Below are 25,829 nucleotides of genomic sequence, written 5' to 3'. Positions count from 1 at the left end.
GAGAGAGGGAAATTTCAAAGCTCTAAACTTCCTTGAGCAGGTGTCCCAAGGCAGAGCGCGACCAGTTCCTCTAGACTTAGAGCCAGGCCTAGGAGGTGTTGCAGGGCATCACAATTTGGATGTAGTGAGCTGAGCAGAACGGAAGGCGAGAGGCAGGAGGGTGACGAATGTTGGCCTTGCACAGGATGCTGCTGAAATTTGAAAGACCAAAGCCTGTTCCTTGCCCGAGCTTGGCAAGGGAAGCCTGTAAAAACAGATGGAACCAGGAGGGCCTTCAGATTAGGTGTATCTCACAGCATATACAGAAGTTTGCCTGGCAGAAAGGCTTTGAGAAACAAAGGCCTCCTTGAGCTCAAGGCACGTCTCAAAGTGATACAGATTGCTGAGCCTGGAAGAGAGGCTTCAAGAACAGAAAAGTTACTTACAAGAAGGATTCTACGAATACGGTGTGTTCCCAGACTAAGGTCAGCAGACTTGCATTTCTCCAATTTGGGGTGTGTGTTTTCCTCCAAAGGAACATTTTAGATTGCTGTAACTTGGGGGGCATTGCATTTCTTTCATTGTAACACTTGCATGTCTTGTACAGTCATACCTCGGTTTAAGTACGCTTCGGTTTGAGTACTTTCAGTTTAAGTACTCCGCGGACCCGTCTGGAACGGATTAATCCACTTTCCATTACTTTCAATGGGAAAGTTCGCTTCAGGTTAAGTACAGACTTCCGGAACCAATTGTGTACTTAAACCAAAGTACCACTGTATTCCTTTCTGCAGAAAACAGCAGAGGAGGGATAGCAAGGACACAGCAGCCTTGCTATTGGTGATAGCCAAGTAAAGTCACATCACACCAGCATAGCTAATGGCGGTGTGGTATCCATAAAAGTTTATTGTGCGCCATCAGAGCAGATCAGCCAATGATACCAAGCACAGCTGCAGGCGAAAAGGTAAAAGGCTGAGATTTTTTAGGAGAAAAACCACAGTACTGGTGAATCCTTTGCTAGTTATAAATTTATTGTGTCCAGGCATTTTGTGTTCTTTCACTGTGCCTTCAGTTATGGAGGACATTGGCACAGGGAGAATAATTGCTCCTGCCTTCAAAGGCCCAGATACTTTGTTTAAAAATGCAGTCTCAGTCTTTTAAAAATGCCTTACTTTTTCATACAATGGCATCAGTGGTGGGGTTGGGGAGAGAGCTGACACCATGATTCTTATGCAATGACTCATTGTAACAAATATTCACGGTGAAATCCTATCTGTACCTATTTACTCAGAACTAAATCCCACTGAGTGTTACTCCTAGCACCAAGAGCGTAGGATTGCAATCTCAAGGAATAAAAAAAAATCAAATCAGAACTATCTTGTTTTAGACTTTTACTCAGCCCCCACCCCTGAGCATTTACAACCCGGGCCTCTCTACGCAAGCTTCCCTTTCCTCTTTAAGCTTTTTTTTTTTTTTGAGCCAGGAAAGGCATAAGGTGTGGACTGAGCTTCAGCCATATTATGCCACCTACTTTGGCAGCTCTCTTTAGCTTGTGTGTTTAAAAAACACAAAACAAAGCAAAGCAAAGCAAAAATCATTCCTTGACTCTGAATGATGTGATGATGGTGCAAGAATCGAATTCTAGCTACTGAACCCCTAGAATGAAGCTGATTGCAGGTGGTTTGAAGGTACACTCCCTGCAGGTGTGCTGGAAACAGCAATCTGTATGGGACCCTTGCCTATTTGCATCTCAGAAGTGCGGTGTGTAGTGGGTTTTTTCTTCAGGGGGTACTCATGGGTACACAGTACCGGCACCCTTTTTGGTTGTTAAAAAGTCTGGCACTTACTGTGAAAACTTCATGGTGAGTACCAGCGCCCATTATTCTAGAAAAAAAAAGCAGTGGGAATGTGCATGTGTGTATTTTGGCCTAAGATGAACACTGGGTTGAATCTAGATGGGTAAACCGCACTGTTTTCAGTAGCAGAGGCAAGGGAGGGACAAGGCGAGGGCAGAGCGAGCCGGCCATAGGGGTGGGCGCACCACGGGACCCCCAGAGTCTGCCTGCCTCCTCTCACTCAGCCACCCTACAGTTGGGGCGGGGAGGCAGCAGGCGGACTGTCCGGGCAGCACAGAGCTTGCACACGCCCAAGCCACAGCGTCTCTCCCAGGAGAGATGTGTGGCTCGGGCACACTTTCAGGCCCTATGGTGAGTGGCACCCGGCATTTTGTCACCCCCCTCAGGGGTGACACCTGGGGTCAACCACTCCCACCACACACCCCTTCCTCCGTCCCTGACTGCGTTCCCACTGAAACCAGTGAATTATATTTCCACATTTTGGGGAGGGGGATTTAACAGTCTGTATCCAACCTACTTTTCTTTGGCACTTCTCTGTTTTTTCCATTCATGCTGGGGCCTTATGGTAAAGGGCAGATAAGAAATCTAAAGAAGTAACAAAGATTATCTTCTCCATCAGGGAACATGGGTCAACCAGAATAGACCAAGGGATTGTGATTTTTCTTCCCCATCTTATTTCTCTGAGGAAGAAATAAGGGAGAGGATGTGGGTTCGGCTGTTTGTCCGACAATTTCTTTCAAAACTCCTGTCATAAATAATAATAACAAGGTGCCTGGGGAACAGGGCAAAAGCAATCGAATTAAGCGGTGGTTTCTACAAACCAAAAGGACAGTCTGTTCTCAGCTGGTCTTGTTCTATGATCTCATAACAGAAGCCATGGTTTCAGCACTCTCCTCTGTATAATAACTGCCAAGCAAGGAACAAAGAATCAAGAAAAATCTTGCTTAAAAAATCCCTTTTCTCCACATCAAGGAGAACAATTAGGCTGCTAGTCAAAACAGCGCAAAGAGAAGCATTTATTTTACTTTATTTCCTTTGTGTGGCACCGAAGAAGACGTTACACATTCAGAACAGAAATTAAGACCTGGATTCGCCCTTCCACCTGCCAGTTCCTCTTGACCCGGCTGTGTGGTCATCACAAAACACTTCTGTGGAATGCACACAGGCTGGTCTCCTTGGTGTCTGCTGGGTGAACAGGCAGATTTCAGTAGGTTTCTCATGGATAATGGGAACCCATCCTTAGACCAGTATGCCATTCCCTTGTTTTGTGGGTGGAATAGGAACCACTCAGTGGTGGAGCTGTAACTTGTTACATTCCAATTCAGTGTGTTAGGGCTGGCATACAAAGGCCTCAAATCCCTTGGGACCCAAGGAGCACTTTCTCCAGGATCACAGCAAGGGAGGCCCTGCTGTTGATGCAGCTGCTGGGTGCTGCCCAGTTGGTGTGGATCTGGGTGGGACAGGGCCTCCTTGGTGGCGGTCCCCTGTTTGTGGAATGCACTCCCTGGCGAGATGCCTCATTCTCCTTTCTCCTTTCAGGAGGAATTTCAAAACATTCCTGTTTTAAACCAGGCACTTGATGGTTGGAAGAGCATCAATAGGCAGGTATTTCTTTTTCTTTTTTATGAAATATTTTTTATTTTATAAGCTCAAAAATACAAAAAGGAAAAAACACACCAAAAACACACACCTGAAAATGAATACAATACAAGCTTACAAAAAAAGAGTATAGAAAACCAAAACAACAACAATAAAAAAGAGGAGGAGGGGAGAAGAAGACTTTAATTATCTATCATATATTCTTACATTGTTGACTTCCTCCAATACTTCCCAACTGCGTTACAATGTATATCATCTTTAGTACTTTCTACATCTTGTTTTCAATCTTATTTATAGGTTATATAAACATATCCTTCTCTGCTTAACTTCACTGTCAAATAATATCTCTTATTACTTCCTTAACATACCAATCAATTTTACCTTGACATTTATATCTAATGCTCAATAGGCAGGTCTTTCTGCAGGGAGAACACTCTATAACACCAGTGCCATCAGCGGGGGGGAAACCCATCTCTATGTTACCACAAGCTGATCATCCTCAGGTCATGGCAAAACCGACCGAGTTCCATTACCTGATCTTAATGCTCTTGCTGGGCAATGGATGGGAACTCAGTCTCAACAAGTGGAATGCCCATCAATGGCTATGCATTCAGAAATATAGGCTACGACTGAGAGGGCGGTGAACTTCCAGTTCCAACCTCACCGTTTTAGGCCTGTGGAAACATTTGGATTTTTTGTGTGGGCCCCCCAAGAGCCCCACTTCTTTCCCCCTTCCATGGATCAGTCCAATTCTCTTTCCCAGGGGATCTGTGTAAAAGGCAGATCAAGAAGAATTAACCTGAGCTTTGAAAACCACCTAGAACTGGAAAGAGGAAGTGAGAGAGAATGTCCCACTTCCTCTATGCATACTTTTCAAGGGAGAGAAACAGAAGCTCATGCTCATAACCAAGAGATCAGGTAGTGGGGGTGGGTGGGTGGGGTTATGAGCCCTCATGGCACCATGAGACCCACAAGTACAGCACTTGCGGCCCCTGTGTTAGAAAGAGAAGAAAGGAGAAACACACAAAGAAAACTTGCGCAATCACTTTCTCATCCAGGTCCTATGATTTCTTTTGGCCATTTTTCTCCAGTGTGCCCATCAGCAGCTGATAGATCTCCTTCAGTGGACGGGGCAGTTTTGCATGAACCTGTCTTTTACACAGTGCTGCCCAGTCCACTGAAATTAATTGGAAAGTCCCAAGTATGCATTGGTGCAAAATAGAGCCGTGAATCAAGGGCAACCCGAATCAATGGCATTTTCCAGTGAAAGGCAAGTTAAACCACAACAGTGTTTATTTTTGGGGTTTCAAGGGTCACAAGATCACGGCCTCTACTGAAAATCCTCCGTAGCAAAGTCTGGTTATTTAATGAAGAGCTCTGTAATGATCGTTACAATCCAATATAGAATCTGGCAGATAAAACCTGGACTCCCACCAACATGTAATTTAACTTCATCAAGCCGGGAGACATGATTGAGAGAGTGTGCCTAAGAACCGACTCTGAAGGGCACTTCATAATTGTAGTGCTAATGGAAATACTCCATCGGTACTAATTTATTTCACATATCTAGAGAGTCTCCAAAATAAGTGAAATGACTTCACTGCAAATATCAGTCCTGAAGGTCACACTGTTTTAAATCCTCTTAACTTACTCGCAATGTGAGAGAAAAGGGCAGCTGCTGCTATCACTCACAGCATCTGTGCAAATCCTGCTACAAAATAATATGTAGATAGCCAATTTACAGATGGTATGATCTGGACCGGCCACAGTTCTTTCAGAGATCAAATTCCCAGCTGCAAAGTGTAGCCAGTGTCACTTCACTTTCATGCCATTTTTATAGCCAAGATGTGGCAATCACTGCTCAACAGAATGGCCACAGCTCAGTGGTAGAACCTCTGCTTTGGCATGTATAATGTCCTTGGCTCAGTCTCCAATATCTTCAGATAGGGCTGGAAGTGTCTCAGTGTCCGAAACCCTGGAGAGCCATCGCTATTCAGCATGATAATGCTGAGCTGGATGGACTAATGGTTTGACAAAGAGGTAGCCTCCAGGTGTTGGTTGACTACAACTCCCATCAGCCCTAGACAAGATGATCAGGGATGATGGGAGTTGTAGTCCAACATCTGGAGGGTACCACACTGGCTAGAATTAAAGGCTGCAATCTCTGTTCGCCAGCAAGCCCCAAGCCCCCATTTGTTCTTTGACTGCCATATGCTGTCTATAAAGCTTTCTAGATGACTAACCAGAAGCCGCAGCTGAAGTGCAGAGGCAGGAGCTCCACATCTGCACTGACTCTGTCTGTCACCTTTCTGGCATAATTGAAGGTGCTGATTTTTACATATAAATTCTACCTAAAAAACGTGTGCCATAATCCCTAGAAGAGACTACCATTTCCTCTAGAAGGACAGGGGATGACATTCTGGGGACGGTGTTGTGCTGTACAGTGGTACCTCGGTTTAAGTACACAATTGGTTCCGGAAGTCTGTACTTAACCTGAAGCGAACTTTCCCATTGAAAGTAATGGAAAGTGGATTAATCCGTTCCAGACGGTCAGCGGAGTACTTAAACTGAAGTGTACTTAACCTGAAGCGAACTTTCCTATTGAAAGTAATGGAAAGTGGATTAATCTGTTCCAGACGGGTCTGCGGACTATTCAACCTGAAGCGTACTTAACCCAAAGTATGAGTGTAATTGGTTCTGGAAGTCCGTACTTAACCTGAAGCATACTTAACCTGAAGCGAACTTTCCCATTGAAAGTAATGGAAAGTGGATTAATCCGTTCCAGACGGGTCCGTGGAGTACTTAAACTGAAAGTACTCAAACTACTTAAACCGAGGTATGACTGTAGATCAAAGACAGCAGAGCGTCAAACAAGAAATCTCAGAAGGGGCAGGACTCCTTGCACAGAATAACTGCAGGTGACAATACCAGGCACCAAAAGTAATTTAGTACAGGGCAAATTCAGGGAGGATACTAGTCTGATGGCTTTATACTGTATCACCTTTATGTCACAACCAGTTGCTAGTGATGGTGGTTTTAAGGTAGTGTGACTGATTGGGCCGCACTGGGTGCTGTGCTGCAGGTGGAGCCACAACAGTGATGTAGAATGGAGCATGAGAGGCAAGGGGCACTGAATATCAGCATCACACAGGGCACTGCTGAAATATAAGAGCCCAGAGTCTGCCACTGCTGGTGATCACAATGCGTAGTGTGCTATTGTGTTCAGGTCCTGCTTGTGGGCAGGGGTGGCAACTTTAATAAAATACTGAGGAGGGGGGCCCAGATAAGCCCCACCCTGCGTAACTGATCACAAGACACGGGGCATGCACACCATTTGAATGGCAATGCCCATCACCTTTGGGGATCCTCGGCCCCCTAAAATATTTTATTGGGGGGCCTGAAGGGACCTCAACCCCTATGAGTTGGCTCCTATGCTTATGGGCTTCCTATAGCCATTAGGTTGACCACTGTGGGAGACACAATGCTGGACTAGATGGGCCTTTGATCGGATCCAGCAGGGCTCCTTCCATCAGTAGTTTTAAGATCCATGAAGCTGAGACTTCTAGCAATTCCATTTCATCTAGGCACGATTTGTGGACGAAAAGGGCACATTGAACATGGCTCCACTTGTTACGGAACTCCAGTGGAGGTTTCCCCCCTCCCTCTCCTCCTTCCTAAAAGGTCTTTCTGTGCTTAATCAGTGCTTATGGTCAGCAGAACTTTGGCAGGTTTAAAAGTGAGGTTAAAAAAGCATGACATTATGTAAGTGCCACATGTCCCCTTTGGTCCCCTGCCCTTTTCTTGCAGGGCAAGCTGGAGACTTTGGCCCTTTGATTTCCTAGGAGTCAGCAAAGGTTTGCAACAGAGAGATAGTTTTCGAGATGGCTGTGTTTGCACAAGATTAAAATCTTTACCTTCAAGTGGCCTGGGTGATGTTGACCGAGCCACAGATACTGGTTGTGAAGGTAATGATGGGTCTATGCATATTGCATAGGTTTCCAATATGCTGTCTGCTCATACACGCTCAGAGGTGGAAGAACAGAAGAAGCCGCTTTGGCCCATCTGACTCCATTGTCAGGGCTGGAGTCGGGCGCAGGTCATCAGCAAAGCAGTTACTCAACCAAGGCCAGTGAACTCAACTCTTTATCCAAGGAAACAACCACAGTTCTGGCCTAGTGGCCTCAGCAACTCTTTCTAGGAGGTCTTGCAGTTGCGAGGACTGGTGGTCCCCACCTTCCCAGTGACCCCCTAGGTCAGACTGCTCCTCTCCAGGGCCTTTCCCATGCAGTCTCAGGCTGCGTCTGTGCACAACCACCCTGCCCGCTTCCTTTCTCTGTGAGTTTGAGGGGACCAGAAGGAAAGGTAGTTGGTTGCAGCAGGAAGGAGAGACTCCCTGGATCCTTCCACAGCCTGTCTCCACTCTGCCTCTTGGCCTCCGCTTGAACCTCAGAGCCAGAATCTGAACTGTCTCAGCCTCTTCCTGTTCACTAAACCCTGTCACCTCTCCTACTTCTGACACCTCCCAGTTTGCTCCCTCTTGCCACTTGCCCATCGCCCCACCACCAAGCCCAGGGCTCTGAGCCTTCTTCCCTTGGCGGTTTCCCAGCTGGGGTCCTCCTACCACTCCTCTGCATCCAGCCACTACATGACATCAATATTATCTACATTAAGAACTCCCACAACAGTTTCTGTAGCTTGCAAATGTGCCCATGAGCCCAGAAAAGTTGGCAAACCCTGGCACCGTATAACCCGCCCCGAGTCCTAGGATAGAAAAGAAGCTTCCAAGCCACTCTGTTCTCTTGCTTGAAGGATTCTCGTCTGAATGGTGCAGTGAGTGTTGCCATGTCAGGCCTTGGGGCTTAGTTGACTCTCAGGATATTCTGTTCCATTTCCTCATTCGGATCTTGGTTGTGGTGGTAAAAGTACGCAAGAGCCCTCCTCCTTATCTCTCCTGAACAGCGCAACTGAAAAGAGATGCATCGTTGGGGCGGGGGCACAGAAGAGGCAACGACTTTTTCACTGCAAGTGTGAACACTTCCAACTTTTGTGACATTTGTGAACGTTGCACAGAATGTTCTGGTTTGAAACGGATCGAGTCTGGGGCTTTTATACAACGGCTTTGCAAAAGCAGGAAATGCAAAAAAGAAAAAGTGTGTGTGGGGGGTGTAGTTTTGTTGCTTTAAAGCTATTTCATTCTCAGGCACCACAAACGCCCTTAGCCAAAATCCACATCATTCCCCCAGCCCGCCCCAGAGTCCGCTGAACCGGGTGCATGTAATTTAACTTCATCAAGCCGGGAGACATGATTGAGAGAGTGTGCCTAAGAACCGACTCTGAAGGGCACTTCATAATTGTAGTGCTAATGGAAATACTCCATCGGTACTAATTTATTTCACATATCTAGAGAGTCTCCAAAGTAAGTGAAATGACTTCACTGCAAATATCAGTCCTGAAGGTCACACTGTTTTAAATCCTCTTAACTTACTCGCAATGTGAGAGAAAAGGGCAGCTGCTGCTATCACTCACAGCATCTGTGCAAATCCTGCTACAAAATAATATGTAGATAGCCAATTTACAGATGGTATGATCTGGACCGGCCACAGTTCTTTCAGAGATCAAATTCCCAGCTGCAAAGTGTAGCCAGTGTCAGTTTCATGCCATTTTTATAGCCAAGATGTGGCAATCACTGCTCAACAGAATGGCCACAGCTCAGTGGTAGAACCTCTGCTTTGGCATGTATAATGTCCTTGGCTCAGTCTCCAATATCTTCAGATAGGGCTGGAAGTGTCTCAGTGTCCGAAACCCTGGAGAGCCATCGCTATTCAGCATGATAATGCTGAGCTGGATGGACTAATGGTTTGACAAAGAGGTAGCCTCCAGGTGTTGGTTGACTACAACTCCCATCAGCCCTAGACAAGATGATCAGGGATGATGGGAGTTGTAGTCCAACATCTGGAGGGTACCACACTGGCTAGAATTAAAGGCTGCAATCTCTGTTCGCCAGCAAGCCCCAAGCCCCCATTTGTTCTTTGACTGCCATATGCTGTCTATAAAGCTTTCTAGATGACTAACCAGAAGCCGCAGCTGAAGTGCAGAGGCAGGAGCTCCACATCTGCACTGACTCTGTCTGTCACCTTTCTGGCATAATTGAAGGTGCTGATTTTTACATATAAATTCTACCTAAAAAACGCGTGCCATAATCCCTAGAAGAGACTACCATTTCCTCTAGAAGGACAGGGGATGACATTCTGGGGACGGTGTTGTGCTGTACAGTGGTACCTCGGTTTAAGTACACAATTGGTTCCGGAAGTCTGTACTTAACCTGAAGCGAACTTTCCCATTGAAAGTAATGGAAAGTGGATTAATCCGTTCCAGACGGTCAGCGGAGTACTTACCGTGTTTCTCATATTATAAGACACGTCTTATATTTATTTTTTCCTCAAAAAAACACACTATGGCTTATTTTCAAGGGATGTCTTATTTTTTTCCTCCTCCTCCTGCCATGGCCGGCATTGCTGCTGTGCCTATCACTATGTCTTATTTTCGGGGTATGGCTTATATTCCTTGAATGCTTAAAAATCCTGCTATGGCTTATTTTATGGGTATGTTTTAAAATATGAGAAACAGGGTAAACTGAAGTGTACTTAACCTGAAGCGAACTTTCCTATTGAAAGTAATGGAAAGTGGATTAATCCGTTCCAGACGGGTCTGCGGACTATTCAACCTGAAGCGTACTTAACCCAAAGTATGAGTGTAATTGGTTCTGGAAGTCCGTACTTAACCTGAAGCGTACTTAACCTGAAGCGAACTTTCCCATTGAAAGTAATGGAAAGTGGATTAATCCGTTCCAGACGGGTCCGTGGAGTACTTAAACTGAAAGTACTCAAACTACTTAAACCGAGGTATGACTGTAGATCAAAGACAGCAGAGCGTCAAACAAGAAATCTCAGAAGGGGCAGGACTCCTTGCACAGAATAACTGCAGGTGACAATACCAGGCACCAAAAGTAATTTAGTACAGGGCAAATTCAGGGAGGATACTAGTCTGATGGCTTTATACTGTATTACCTCCATGTCACAACCAGTTGCTAGTGATGGTGGTTTTAAGGTAGTGTGACTGATTGGGCCGCACTGGGTGCTGTGCTGCAGGTGGAGCCACAACAGTGATGTAGAATGGAGCATGAGAGGCAAGGGGCACTGAATATCAGCATCACACAGGGCACTGCTGAAATATAAGAGCCCAGAGTCTGCCACTGCTGGTGATCACAATGCGTAGTGTGCTATTGTGTTCAGGTCCTGCTTGTGGGCAGGGGTGGCAACTTTAATAAAATACTGAGGAGGGGGGCCCAGATAAGCCCCACCCTGCGTAACTGATCACAAGACACGGGGCATGCACACCATTTGAATGGCAATGCCCATCACCTTTGGGGATCCTCGGCCCCCTAAAATATTTTATTGGGGGGCCTGAAGGGACCTCAACCCCTATGAGTTGGCTCCTATGCTTATGGGCTTCCTATAGCCATTAGGTTGACCACTGTGGGAGACACAATGCTGGACTAGATGGGCCTTTGATCGGATCCAGCAGGGCTCCTTCCATCAGTAGTTTTAAGATCCATGAAGCTGAGACTTCTAGCAATTCCATTTCATCTAGGCACGATTTGTGGACGAAAAGGGCACATTGAACATGGCTCCACTTGTTACGGAACTCCAGTGGAGGTTTTCCCCCTCCCTCTCGTCCTTCCTAAAAGGTCTTTCTGTGCTTAATCAGTGCTTATGGTCAGCAGAACTTTGGCAGGTTTAAAAGTGAGGTTAAAAAAGCATGACATTATGTAAGTGCCACATGTCCCCTTTGGTCCCCTGCCCTTTTCTTGCAGGGCAAGCTGGAGACTTTGGCCCTTTGATTTCCTAGGATTCAGCAAAGGTTTGCAACAGAGAGATAGTTTTGGAGATGGCTGTGTTTGCACAAGATTAAAATCTTTACCTTCAAGTGGCCTGGGTGATGTTGACCGAGCCACAGATACTGGTTGTGAAGGTAATGATGGGTCTATGCATATTGCATAGGTTTCCAATATGCTGTCTGCTCATACACCCTCAGAGGCGTAAGAACAGAAGAAGCCGCTTTGGCCCATCTGACTCCATTGTCAGGGCTGGAGTCGGGCGCAGGTCATCAGCAAAGCAGTAACTCACCCAAGGCCAGTGAACTCAACTCTTTATTCAAGGAAACAACCACAGTTCTGGCCTAGTGGCCTCAGCAACTCTTTCTAGGAGGTCTTGTAGTTGCGAGGACTGGTGGTCCCCACCTTCCCAGTGACCCCCTAGGTCAGACTGCTCCTCTCCAGGGCCTTTCCCATGCAGTCTCAGGCTGCGTCTGTGCACAACCACCCTGCCCGCTTCCTTTCTCTGTGAGTTTGAGGGGACCAGAAGGAAAGGTAGCTGGTTGCAGCAGGAGGGAGAGACTCCCTGGATCCTTCCATAGCCTGTCTCCACTCTGCCTCTTGGCCTCCGCTTGAACCTCAGAGCCAGAATCTGTCTCAGCCACTTCCTGTTCACTAAACCCTGTCACCTCTCCTACTTCTGACACCTCCCAGTTTGCTCCCTCTTGCCACTTGCCCATCGCCCCACCACCAAGCCCAGGGCTCTGAGCCTTCTTCCCTTGGCGGTTTGCCAGCTGGGGTCCTCCTACCACTGCTCTGCATCCAGCCACTACATGACATCAATATTATCTACATTAACAACTCCCACAACAGTTTCTGTAGCTTGCAAATGTGCCCATGAGCCCAGAAAAGTTGGCAAACCCTGGCACTGTATAACCCGCCCCAGTCCTAGGATAGAAAAGAAGCTTCGAAGCCACTCTGTTCTCTTGCTTGAAGGATTCTCGTCTGAATGGTGCAGTGAGTGTTGCCATGTCAGGCCTTGGGGCTTAGTTGACTCTGAGGATATTCTGTTCCATTTCCTCATTCGGATCTTGGTTGTGGTGGTAAAATTATGCAAGAGCCCTCCTCCTTATCTCTCCTGAACAGCGCAACTGAAAAGAGATGCATCATTGGGGCGAGGGCACAGAAGAGGCAACGGCTTTTTCACTGCAAGTGTGAACACTTCCAACTTTTGTGACATTTGTGAACGTTGCACAGAATGTCCTGGTTTGAAACGGATCGAGTCTGGGGCTTTTATACAACGGCTTTGCAAAAGCAGGAAATGCAACAAAAAAAAAGTGTGGGGGGGGATGTAGTTTTGTTGCTTTAAAGCTATTTCATTCTCAGGCACCACAAACGCCCTTAGCCAAAATCCACATCATTCCCCCACCCCGCCCCAGAGTCCGCTGAACCGGGTGCAGGGTAGCCGGGTCAGCGCGCTCGAACCCCCCCCCCGAAATCCCGAGGCGCCTCCCCCTCGCCGCTCCGATTGGACACCTCCGCCGCCGGGTAAATAGGGTGAGCGCCGGGCAAGGGTGTGCAGCGCATTGGAGAAACAAGCGAAGTCAGCCGGGGCCCGCCCTCCGCTCTGGCGGAGGTGCGGCGGCGGCAGGCGGGGTGGGGTGGGGTGGGGAGGAAGGGGAGCCAAGTCTTCCTTTTCCTCCCTGCCCCCCCCCTCCCCGTAGGTATCTGTCCCAAATGGGAATTCAAGGGCGAGAGCGCCACCCACCCACCCATCCTCCACGGGGCCGAAGGGCAAGGCTGCAGCCAGCGTGGAAGGGACCGGGTGGAGGCGGGGGGGGGATGTGAAGAGCAAGGCTTTACGCAGGCGGGTCAGCGCAACCTGCGCGCCTTCCAGGCGACCAGCATCCATCGGCCCAGCTGTTTCGGAAGAGCTCCGCACTCCAGTGGCGGAATCTCGCCTCCAACTCCCCTCCCCCTCAACTCTCCGCCCTCCCCTTTCCCCACTTGTCGTGAGGGTCCGCCTACCCCGCTGGCCGGCCTCTGACTTCCACAGGACCGCTCAACCCGCTTGCGCTCCGCTCATCTTATGCCGCGCGTCTGATCCTAGGCGAAGCAGGAGGGTGCAAAAATAGCCCTTAAGTTCAGCGCTGCCACGTCAACTTGTTTAGTTAGGATCCGCGGGCGCTTCAAGAGGGTGTCGCTTTGCTTTTCCTTTCCTCTGCTTTTTCGTAGTTATTATGAGCTGCTAATCCCCCTCCAAATACGGTAGCTGTTGGAAACTTTTAGGCTCCTCACCGCCCTAGCCCCCGGAGCTGTCGCCAGATGCCGCGGGAGGTTTCGAGCGCAAACTCGGGCGTTGATTCAGAACTCTGCCTCCACACAATTAACTCGGGGTTTCCCCTGGATGTCCCTCGGCCCGCAACCTTAGGATTTCTCTTAAAGGAGAGGAGAGAAAAAGCCGAGCAAGGGATTCCGCGCGTGTTTGCTTGGAAATCAGGAGACCCACCGCGGCGGCCTCATTCCCACGCGCAGCCTATCCGGAGTTAGGCGCGCCTAAACCCACAGAAATCCGCGCTTTTAAACGCGCCTAGCTCTGCATGGGAAGGACGGCAGCCTTACTTGGGAGGAAACCCTATGGACTCGCCTGCACAGAAATATGCACAAACGCGGGCTTGTTGTTGCCAACTGCGCGAATGCAAATATGCGCAGGAGCATAGCCTCAAGGTCAGGCACTGGCGCTGCCCGGCGGCTCTAACCTTCCCCATTCATGCCTTCCCTCCTCCGGCCGAGCGTTCCATTGTCCCTCCCTAACCCTCTTCCCCCCCCAACCCTGCCCCCGTGGCGTCACAACGCCCCTTCTTGCCAGAGCTCTTCCCATTTGTCTCCCGCCGCGATTGTTACGTCACAGTCAGCCCACAATTTAGCCGGAGATCGCGCCCCCTTCCTTTCCCCCCCTCCTTGGCGGTGCCTGAGCGCCGAGGCTCGAACCCGCCCCTTTCCCCCGCCTCTGCAGCGTGACTGAGCCGGCTGGCTGCTGCTTACCGCTATCTCCCCGCCTCCCTTATTTTTTTATTTATTTTTTGGTTTTAATGCTGCCGGGATCTATCGCCACCTTAAAACTGCCTGCTGCTGAGTGCGCGCAAAAAGGTAAGGGATCCGCGCTTGGCCAGCGTTGGCGAGGCTGGGCCTCCGCCGGCTGCGAAGTGGGTGGGGAAGCTGTTGCTTTTCCAGGGCGGATGCTCCCCAGACTCCCATTGCCCTTGTAAGGGGAAAGAGAAGGAAAGAGCGAGAGCGAGAGGGCGCGGGCTCACCTTCCTTTCTGCTCGCGGGGCAGGACCGGGGACTGGGATCTCGCACGCCCTCAGCCCGGGCTGGAATCAGCTGACGGACGCCCTGGGCTTGCCGAGGGGTAGACTCCGAAGTGCTGTCGGCTGGGGAGGATGGAGGGAGCTGGGTGGTGTTTCTAGGCAGTGTTCGTGCAAATGGCAGTGCGCGGGGGGATGTGGTGGGCTGTTGCTATTGATTATGTCCCCGCCGTCCAATCCTACACACACACCGGGGTGGGGTGGGGGGAGAGAGAACCGGTTTAGGGCGGGCCCCCCGATGGCGGCTCCACGTGCATCCTCGCCTTTCGCTTCCCCGTTATTGCTGCGGGCGATCAGCGGAAGAGGCGGCTCCGTCTCGAGTTTGAGAATGTTTCGGGCTCGCGGAGCAACTCCCTGCTAGCCGGTTTCTGCCCAGCAGGGGCAGAGGGAGAGGCAGAGGGAGAGATCGGCAACAAGTGCTGCGAAAGCTCCGCGTTTGTACAAACATCATCCGCCGCTTCTGGCGGGGGAAGGAGGTGCTGGTGTGTGTGCCGGCAGCTGTCACTTTGCAGCCCCGGTCCCGCGTCATCGGAGCAAGCAGGTCTCTTTCCCACCCCGTGCAGGAAAACTCTTGTGGATGCAGGTCGTTGTTCACGTGTGACGAGCGCTCATCTCGCCGCCATGGGAAGCCGTTTCCGGCCGCATGTATCCATGTCGAAAATAGGCGTGCACACTCGGCCTGGGACGGTCTAATTGCACAGAAACGAAATGCTTCCAGGGAATCTGGGGTCTGTGCTGTGTGAAGTGTCCCAATAAACCTAGGTAGCTTGTTTGATCTAGCTTAACTTGGCTTGTGCTGCTCTGGTTTGCCAGAAGCGGCTTTGTCATGCTGGCCACATGACCTGGAAGCTATACGCCGGCTCCCTCGGCCAATAATGCGAGATGAGCGCGCAACCCCAGAGTCGGTCACGACCGGACCTAATGGTCAGGGGTCCTTTAACTTAGTAGAACCCAGGTGGTGTGGTGGGTTAAACCACTGAGCCTAGGGCTTGCTGATCAGAAGGTCGGCGGTTCGAATCCCTGTGACGGGGTGAGCTCCCGTTGCTTGGTCCCAGCTCCTGCCAACCTAGCAGTTCGAAAGCATGTCAAAATGCAAGTACAGTAGATAAATAGGAACTGCTACAGCGGGAAGGTAAACGGCGTTTCCATGTGCTGCTCTGGTTTGCCAGAAGCGGCTTTGTCATGCTGGCCACATGACCTGGAAGCTATACGCCGGCTCCCTCGGCCAATAATGCGAGATGAGCGCGCAACCCCAGAGTTGGTCACGACTGGACCTAATGGTCAGGGGTCCTTTAACTTGGCTGCCGGGGTGCTGCAAGTCCCCTGCCTTGTATTGCGCTGAGCAACGTGTTTCTGGGGCCCTTCTGTGATAAGCAATCTTGGCTAGAAAGGAAGGCTTGCAATGGAAAGTTTGCTCCAGTTTGGCTTTCTGCTCAGGATTCCCACTCGACACTTGGAAGGCTGTGTAGCCTAGTTATGTAGCCAAGTGGCTGATGTCTCCTGCCAACAGCAATCAGTGCAATCCCAAAGGCCCACTTCCTTACAGGAAAACAGTGTGTCCTTCCTCAGGAAGGAGAGACCAGCATTAAAACTACCAGAGAAGAACATGCTTCTTGCCCTTAAACATTTCATTGAGCTCTGCCTTCTAGAGGGTTAGAAAGCACCCCCCCCCATATGATGAGTACTGTAAGTCCAATGAATAATAATTTTTATTTTTATTAATTTTCCCTGGCAACCATCCCTGTTCCTAGGGGAGATTTGGATCCCTTCCATATGACCTGTTTATTGAAGCATTGATTCTTATTTGTTTGCACAAAGTTGCAGGGAGGTGAAACAATGTTGGCACTTCATTCAGCATTCCTTCCCATTTGTTTGAGGGTATAAAAATTCCACTAAGCAATCACACACCCGTGGATCTTCCCATCACTCTTATCACAAAACTGACCTCCCCCACCTTTTTTAAAAAATCTGGATATAGTGCAGTCCCATGCTCTCCCCACCCCCACCCCCATTGTAAGCCCCACTGAACATAGTGAGATTTGGTTCCATGTAAACATGCATAGAGTTGCTTTGTTAAACTGTGAAGGGCAGCCTTCTGCCTTGATGCTACTTTTTATACATCGTTAGAAATTGGAGAACTTTTTAAGTTCAGTTGGAGAACTTTCTATGTTCAGTTTTTGTTGAGCTAGATGGGAACCAATGTTCTTTGGGCAACAGGCTGCTTAAACTGCTTCATTTGTTTTTGGCCCAGTGTTTAGGTGTGCTACACCTAAATAATATAAACTAAGGCTGTAATCTTACGCCTGCTTATCTTTGAGTGATTCCATTTGAACTCCAAAGGGACTTGCTGGTATGCACTGAAGAGTTGGGCAAGCCTGTACTCTGTGCTTCAGAGGAAGGTGTAAAAAACTCTCCCAGCTCACATAACATCGAAACAATTTTTTTAAAAAATCCTCCCAGTAGCACCTTAGAGACCAACTAAGTTTGTCATTGGTATGAGCTTTCGTGTGCGTGCACACTTATCTGCATGCACATGAAAGCTCATACCAATGACAAACTTACGGTAGGTGGTCTCTAAGGTGCTACTAGAAGGATTTTTTAAATTTTGTTTCGACTATGTCAGACCAACACAGCTGCCTACCTGTCACATAACATCATTGCCAATGGCTTTCAATCAAGGATCATTCCTTCTTATCTCAATCAAGGGTGACTTGATTAGACGTAGAGTTTGGAAGCAAAGTTTATCTGTCCCCACAAAAGCAAATGAATGTAGTTGTTTTTATGGAACTCTTCAATCCCACTTGATTGTGGTTCTGTGCCTTGGAAAAGGCAGGGGAAACTCCAGAGCAGCTGAAATAGGAGTTGCTTGTCTCCCCCCCCCACTCTGGGGAATTATGCAAAGCAGCTTGGAATCTTTTGACTAGACAAATGTATTGGTGATAAGGCATCCCTAAGGCAGTGATTTTTTCAATATATATTTTTTTGGCAGGGGGTGGGAGGGAATATGCACTTCTAACTTGAGTCTGATTAGATGTTGGATTTATAAACATTCATCAACTGCCTTTCCTTAGTGCCTAATCATGTTCCTATGTTAGCTGAGAAAGTGGATGGAGCTGAGTTGAAAGTATGCTCTTGAAAACAAAAAGATTCTGTATTGCAGAGATCACCTTTTTGTTGACATGGAAAGGCAACACCATTGCTTAGTCAGCAAGGAGGTTTGATCTTGAGACACAAAATCCTGCCTTCCCAGGGCAAAAATATGCTGAGTACAAAGCACTCAACCGCACCCGGAAGAAGAGAAACAGCAAGGTCTTGCCTGGCAGTCTGATCCTATGGTCCTCCTACACTAGGCCTAGCATCAATGTAACCTTGTTGCTGCTGGCAGAATGCACAAGAATAGCCATAGCAATGAGCCAAGGTAGCAGTAGCAACAGACACATCACAGCGGCTGACAGTTCTGAAGCCCATCCATCAGTCAATGATCTTGCACATGGGCGACTTGATTGAAAGACACCAGTCAGCACATTGGAGTGTGAACTCTGTGATGAGGTCACCCGACCCAAAGCAGCAGTTCTCACTTTTTCCTTGTGGATCAGTTGAAAACTGCTGCAATCTTGGTGTGGAGTACTTAACACACTATTATTTTTGTCCTACAAATCAAAGCATGCACATAACTCTTACATTAATAACTCCTGTTGTTGTTATCTGTCTGTCCCAAGAGACAATGGAGTGTGCCTCTGGTGTGTGTGTGTGAAGTCAAACCTCTGCATTAACAGCCCTGAAGTAACGTCTCCAGGGTGCAAGCCTGGGCAGTGTGTATGGAGGTCCTGGGCTGCCCAGGCAACAAGACTCCCCTCTTGGCCCCTGGCCTGACATGGTCCAAAGCAAAGTATAGTAACAGTCTGAATTTGTGTAGGGTTTACTCCTTAGCCTTTTCTTCTCCTGAAGATATCCCTCAAAGTAGCAGAGGTTTAGGATCAGTTTCCCTTCTCCTAGATGGACTACCTTCCCAAATTGACCTCCATCTGCCCCATAATCTCTGTAACAATATATATTTATACCTTAATAACTGTAGCCTTGCCTTTAACGTACATTTTTCCTAGAGGCACTGTATTATGAAAGTGATTGGCCCTAGCTTAGGGGTCTGGCTAGCCTGTTTTGATAATCTGGCCCTGGTTTAAACAGTCTCCATCTCCATTGCCAGTGGGGTGGGGTGGGGGCAGAAAAGTCAAATGCAGGGTGCAGATATTCTCAACTGTTCTGCAACCTTTCCCCAGCCCCCCCCACATGGAGGGAATGAACCCTCAGTAGGCAATGGACTACAGCTGGAGAACTTCTGCTATAGCACCTTCCTTCTAAGAGGAACCTGTCACTCTGTCATTCCTTCTGGGGAAGGTACAGGAGCTCAGGAAGAAGTGGGCAGTTGTACATAGGAGTATCTGGTTTCTCACTGGTAGCATTCGCTGTACTGCACTCCCTTGAGCTTGGCATGGCACTGCAAGGAGTCTGGGAGAGACATGTTTGCCTGCATGAAAGAATGGGATGCCGGTTTGTCTGTGGTCGGGGATGGGGAGATATGGGTAGCATCAGTAGAGATTAGCTGTAGGTAGGCAGTCCTGTAAGGCTGGCGACGGCATGTTTGCTACCATGTCAGTGCTTATTTATTCTGCGCATCTGCTGTGCTCATCTGGGGGGTTTGTCTGGTTAATATGCACAAGGCTGTTTTGGACTGGACTGGAAGGATTGTGTGAATTACAGATACTCCTTAGAACATTGCAATGCTTTGGAGTGAAGACGAGACACAGCATTTGACAAGTGTGTGTACTAATCTGAGTGATTTGTTTTGCTTTTCCTTCTGTTTGTCTTTGGGGTTGGGAGGGTATATCCCTATTAAGAAGTGTTATAAAACACACCTGCACTTTTCTGCCAGTGCACACAACAAACCCGGCCTCCCTGTGCATGCTGCAGTCTGGCCTGTTATTCATTTGAAAGGAATAGTTGCCGTATTTGCATTGCTGTTGCAAATAAATATTCCTCTTGTGATGTGCGTTGGTTCCAAGCCTTCCTTAGTCTTATTCCCAGGGCTTTTCCATCAGAGGCTGCTTAACTGTTGTCAATGTATCTTCTACGGTGCTGTGTTGCTTTCACTGCTGCTTGCAGTGAGCCTCCCATGGGAGCCTTGAGTTATTGTGAAGGGCGCAGAGTTTGTTTGAATTTCCATCCCACCTCTCTTCCAAGGAGCTCAAGGAGGCAAACGTTGCTCTCCTGCCATCTGCACCACAAGCCTTTGAGGTTGGTTAAACGGAGTCAAAGTTGGTGATCCTTATCATCTCTGAGCCTCATCATGGCTGCTATCGGGGGCTGTAACTTCCAGGTAGCATAACCGAGGGTGAAGGGATTTCTCCATCCTGACTGGCCCTCACACCTGCTAGTAGCTCCTCTCTAAGATTCACAAAACAGCTTTGCCCATGTTTTGAATTTCTCCCACACTACAACATTCAAAAACCTTGCCCTCCAAAATGGCTTAAATAAAAAGTTGGAGGGAGTGTTTAGAGTGTTTAGAATCCTGGTATGTTTGCATGGAGAGTATATGTATGTGTGTGACATATATACAAGTGTGTGTGTGTGTGTGTGTGTGTGTGTGTGTGTGTGTGTGTGTGGACATGGGTGGCACTGTGGTCTAAACCACTGAGCCCCTTGGGCCTGCCAATTGGAAGCTCAGCAGTTCGAATCCATGTGACGGTGAGCTCCTGTTGCTCTGTCCCAGCTTCTGCCAACCTAGCAGTTTGAAAGCATGTGCAAGTACAGTGGTACCTTGGTTTACAACCATAATCCATTCCAGAGGTCTGGTTGTAAACCAAAACAGGTTGTAACCCAAGGTGCGCTTTTGCCAATGGGGCCTGCACTCCAAAATTGGTTGTAATCCAAAAAAAAGGGACACGCACTTCCGGGTTTGACGTGGTTGTAATCCAAAATGGTTGTAATGCAAAACGGTTGTAATCCAAAACAGCTGCAAACCAAGGTACCACTATAGATAATTCGCCTTTGACTGGACTTAACCATCCAGGGGTTCTTTAACTTTTATCTTACCTTTACACACACACACACACGATATTGCTAGCTAGGCTCTTATTGTGCACTTTTATGTGCAATTTTTTGTTGCTTATTGATCTTATTGTGGCCAAGGGCCAGCTGAAGGGCTGTATTCTGCCCCCAGGCCTGAGGTACCCCACCACCACCCCACTCCTTGGAGTGCTTCTACACAGAAATCTTCAAGAGGCTATTTTTGTTGTTAATTTTTTTAAAACATGAATCTAAAACCTATAGTCTCCAAAGCGTTTGTGTGCATTACAGGCACCTATAAACTTCAGCACAAAAAGAACAGAACTTTAGAAGAGGCAATTTAAGCACTTATTGATCCCCAAGCAGAACAGGAAGTGAACAAGAGGCAATTGTACTACAAATGGGCATTCTGGCCAATGTGGGCTTTTAAGTTCCCATTACACACCCCACAGCCTCGCATGTCAAGGTTCCTGGTGCCATTTTGGAAGTGGCCCTTAGAATCGCTGCAGGAGGGATACTGAACGAAGGGAGAACTAAGCTCCTCTCCCTTCCGGCTGCTAAGGATGCAGGAAGCTGGCAATAGCAATGCCTCAGGTAGCTGATATTGCTTTTAATGTGTTTTTGTTTTGCTTTTTTTTTTAAAGCAATACTTAAAAATGGTCCAGTGCTGAGAGCAAGATGCAAATATGTTTTTAAATCTACATCAGCAACAGAATTGTGTTTCGTAGTTCTGAAGGTGCGAGAGGGAAGCAGAAGCAAAGATGGATAATAAAGGCAGGAAATGGGAGGGAGGAAAGGAAGTGGAGGCCTTAATTGGTGTTAAATGGTTGCCAGAGAAGCAACAGACTTAAATGGGTTTTTTTTTAAATATAGCAGGGTTATGTTTACTACCTTTACAGGAGGTTCTTGGAGAATTTGATGCCTGAGGCAGGAAATTCAAATGCTTTTTTTTTTTTTTTGCATATTAGTAAAAATATAACGACTATTTTGCTGCCTTTTTACATGGAACCCCACAGTGTAATCTTCTTCAGATGGGCTGCCTTCCCTGGAAGCTGCTTCTGGGGTAAAGGCAGCACCTCAAGCTGCTCACTAGGGCAGGCGAGTGCCGTCATGTTACGCCACTTATGAAAGAATTGCAGTGCTTGCCAGTAAGCTGCCAGGCGAAGGTAGTGGCACCAGAAACCTGAAAGGTTGTCTCACTCCTTATATACCCAACGGATCACTCTGCTCTGCAGCATCCTGTAGAGTCCACACCACTAGATTTGCAGGAGGCCCTGCGATGTAGGCACGGGGCCTTTACTGTGGTGGCACCTTCCCCGCAGAACTCCCTGCTATTACATATCTAGTAGGCACCATCTCCATTGTTTGTTTCTGGTGCCTATTGAATACCTTTCCTTTTCAACCACCCTTTTGAGGGAATTTTTTTTTTTTATCCCAGTCTCTACCCGATTTGGATTTGAAATGGTTTTTGTAGTTTACGGTCATAGAACCATAGACTTGGGTTGGATCATCTAGTCCAGGCATCCCCAAACTTCGGCCCTCCAGATGTTTTGTACTACAGTTCCCATCATCCCTGACCACTGGTTCTGTTAGCGAGGGATCATGGGAGTTGTAGGCCAAAACATCTGGAGGGCCACAGTTTGGGGATGCCTGATCTAGTCCAACCCTCTGCAATTTAGGAATATGCAGCTGTCCCTGACGGGGATCGAACCTGCAACCTTGGCGTTCTCAGCACCACACTTTTGTCAGCACCGCGTTAAATCCTTTCCTAGGATGTGGTCCAGAAATGAAAGGGAAGATAGAGAGAAGGTCCCCCGGGGCTTTTGCTCAAAGTGGAGAGACTCTTCTTCCTTGAGGACAGTGATGGGCGATCTTCCCTTTGCTTGGGAATATTGGGTGAACAAAGAGCTAAAAACCTACCTTTCCTGGCTGGAATCTGTTGGATCCTTGGGATCTTTTTTCCGAGAGGAGGAAGTCGGGAAGCTTCTCCTAGTTTTATAATGTTGGTGCGTACATGCTGATGGGGTTGTGTGCATATGCCATAACAGATTGCTCCCTTGGAATTATAGTTTCTTTCAAACACAAAACACCTTTGCCAAGCACACAAGGCTCCTGGGAGCACGAAAGGGTTTCAGGTCTTGATGGGGCAGGGCAAGAAGCAATTGCACTAATTGATTCAATTCAAGATGCTCTCCAAACAACAGGAGACAAGTATCCTGGTTGTGACTTCGAGTAATGTTTGAGTAAAGGATTGATATGATAGAATTCTTGCTCCTCCTAACCAGTTTTGAAGCATGAAGAATCATTATGTTGTCAGCCAGAAAAGAACGTTGGTGGGGATTACGGTATATTCTCTTTAGAAGACATTTAACCATTATGTGCTGGACAAACTTGTACTATGAACCAAGTAATTACAGAGTTAAGGTTACCAGTTTTTTCCCCCAATGAATCTGGGGACACTTTTCAACTTCAATGGATTTTGTATGGGCACTGATTTGTAAATCCGGGGACTGTCCCCAGGAAACAGGGACGTCTGGTAACCTTATACAAAGTGCATTAGGAGCAAGACAGGATGATTCCATGAATTTTTATTTGATCAGTTAATTTAGGCAGGGAAATCTAAGCCTTTCCTTGGAGCTGGTCTTTCAGAGCTTGGGGGGAGTTTATTGCAAAGATGCTACTAGTATTGCTAAGCCTGTTAAAAAGGAGGCTCACCCTTCTCTCTCTTGCTTTTGCCCTTCCTTGCAGCTGCCCATGGTGTGGTTTCTCTACACTAGTCTTTCTGTTAGCATTCACCTCTTTGATCCAGCTTGTGCTACTGGAGGGAGGGGAGCTCTCATGCAGAACAACTTTTGGTTTTCTGGTAAGCTGTAAAGCCGCTGTTACAGGAAAGGATAGGTGTAAGTTGATCAGGGAGAAGTGTTCCAATGACATCACACAAGATGGTTGCCTTTTTTTTCACAGGAAACCACCGTGTGGACCGCAAAGCAGCCGCCCTGCATTATTTTCTTGCCTCCATTCCCCCCCCCATCATCTGCTTAAAAATAAGCTGTGGATGTTTTCCCTCCTTAATTGTGCCTCTGTAATGCAAGCCTGGCATTTGTGTTTCCATGTTTTTATTCTTTTTAAAAGCCGCCCACTTGCAAGTACTGTAGGCCTGGGAATTTGCATACCTCATCTAAACCAGAATAATAGCTACGGCCGAAAAATAATAATCCCACTCTACTCCATGCCTGTTGTGGAGTAACGCTGTAAGACAAACCCTTAACTGTAATTAATTCTACTTGTTGGAATGCAAGCAGGGTTTTCTTAACCTTTCTCCCCTGTTTTTGGAGATTAAAATAAGACTGGAATAATTAGAGAACTCTGAGGTTGGAATGGACCTTGGACACAGTCTTTTCTGAACTCTATGCTCTGTGCAATACCGCTCTGGAGCAAATAAATAAGGCTTGATTTACTTTTGCATCCATCTTCATTCTTACTTGTGTCCGTGAGAAACCTCGGCTGTCCTTTATTATAACTCAGCTAAGCAATTAATAGCCTCACCTGCTGCTGGACAGGCTGTGTCCCTTGAGACTGCAGTAGGTTGGGGTCGAAAATGAGAATGGATCCTTTTTGCCAACAATTGAAATGTGGGTTGAGAGTGGGTTGAGAGAACAGTGGGTTCTAGTGTAGCCTTCTCTGACATGCTAATTTTCCATTTGTTTGGTTTTGGCACAAGGCAACGGCAGAGGAAGCCGCTCAGGTGCCCGGGGCGGGGTGCCCAGGGGTGGGCGCACTGCAGGGGCTCTGGAGTCTGCCTGCCTCCCCCCACTCAGCTGCCCTACAGCTGGGGGGGAGGGACCGTTTGGACAGCACGGAGTCTGTGCATGCCCAAGCCACTGTGTCTCTCCCAGGAGAGATGCATGGCTCTGGTGCACTGCAGGCCCCCTGGTGAGTTCCACCCGCCATTTGTCACCCCCCTCAGTGGTGAGACTCGGGGCCCCCGCACCACAGCCACTGCACCCCCTTCCTCCGGCCCTGGCACAAGTGAGCATTGCAACCCTTAAATCTTTGCACTGACAATTTCCCGTGGTTCCGTCCAATACCAGAGGCATTTCTTGATGTTGCTGATCACATGCTTCTCCTGTCTGCTGTGAATGTGTGTTCACTGAACTGTTTGGTTCGGCGGAAAGATGCACTTTGGCCAGAGAGATTTCTAGTTCACTTCCATTATCAATCCACAGAAATTGCTAGATTTCAGGCTCTTGTGCCTCCTTCCGTTGACCTTTTTGTTGAGCATTTATCCTGATTCACTGGCATAAAGCTTACCCCGATCTTATACAGTGGTATCTTGGTCCTCAAACTTAATTCCGGAAGTCCATTCCAAAGCCAAAGCGTTCAAAAACCAAGGCACGCTTTCCCATAGAAAGTAATGCAAAACGCATTAATCCGTTCCAGGCTTTTAAAAACAAGCCCTAAAACAGCAACTTAACACAAATTTTGCTATCTAACGAGACAATTGATCCATTAAAATGAAAGCAAAAAACAATGTACTGCAGTCACACAATCAATCCATCAGTAGCTGAACTGGGTTCCACACAGTCACACAGAAAAAGAGCCACAAAAACAAAACGCAAAATAAATAGCAAAAATAGACAGACCTCAGGGTAACGCTCAAAACGGAAGTGTGGCACTCAAATCGGAAGCGCAACACTCAAAATGGAGCTCGTTCGGCTTCCGAAAAATCTTCGCAAACCGGAACACTTACTTCTGGGTTTGCAGTGTTTGGGTTCCAAATTGTTTGAGTCCCAAGGCATTTGAGAACTAAGGTACCACTGTATGATGATATCACCGAGCCTGCCTTAGGAGTTGTTAGCTGGGAGGTTATATATAGCATTCGTCCTGATTACTTTTAGCAGCAGCTATGCTTCCTACCGTATCAAGAAGTCATTGTCCCACACTTTTTAGTGCATTTCCCTGCAATTTCCCTGCAATGGTCACTGTTTCGGAGAAGGGACCAATCTGGAGGTGATTATTTATTTTACTAACCCTATATAATCCTTGTTATACAACTCAGATTGTTTTCCCCTGCTGTAAAACAAGTGCAGTCTT

General features: G+C 47.8%; 1 protein-coding gene and 1 long non-coding RNA gene across 3 annotated transcripts in view; one reads left to right on the top strand and one right to left on the bottom strand.

Moving 5' to 3' along the window:
• Positions 1–11,622: 11,622 nt before the first annotated feature.
• LOC148686202 (uncharacterized) lies at positions 11,623–14,754 on the bottom strand. Its single transcript, XR_015948890.1, has 2 exons — positions 14,619–14,754; positions 11,623–12,455 (listed from the first exon to the last, which is right to left on the bottom strand). It is a non-coding gene; the product is annotated as an uncharacterized LOC148686202 (long non-coding RNA).
• The window catches only part of ELOVL5 (ELOVL fatty acid elongase 5), a 61,954-nt gene continuing 50,435 nt past the window's right edge, over positions 14,311–25,829 (top strand). Inside the window, exon 1 of one of the 2 annotated variants that reach the window (XM_035109795.3) lies at positions 14,311–14,454. In XM_035109795.3, the coding sequence (XP_034965686.1) occupies positions 14,397–14,454 (58 nt within the window). In that variant the 5' untranslated portion in view covers positions 14,311–14,396. Of the gene's footprint in view, positions 14,455–14,594; positions 14,717–25,829 lie in introns of those variants that run through there. The other variant, XM_088665758.1, reaches the window with a different exon arrangement.

This window comes from Zootoca vivipara, chromosome 3 (genome assembly GCF_965207765.1).
Source record: "Zootoca vivipara chromosome 3, rZooViv2.hap1.1, whole genome shotgun sequence".
NCBI lineage: Eukaryota > Metazoa > Chordata > Lepidosauria > Squamata > Lacertidae > Zootoca > Zootoca vivipara.
This window is presented reverse-complemented; position numbering and strand designations above follow the sequence as displayed.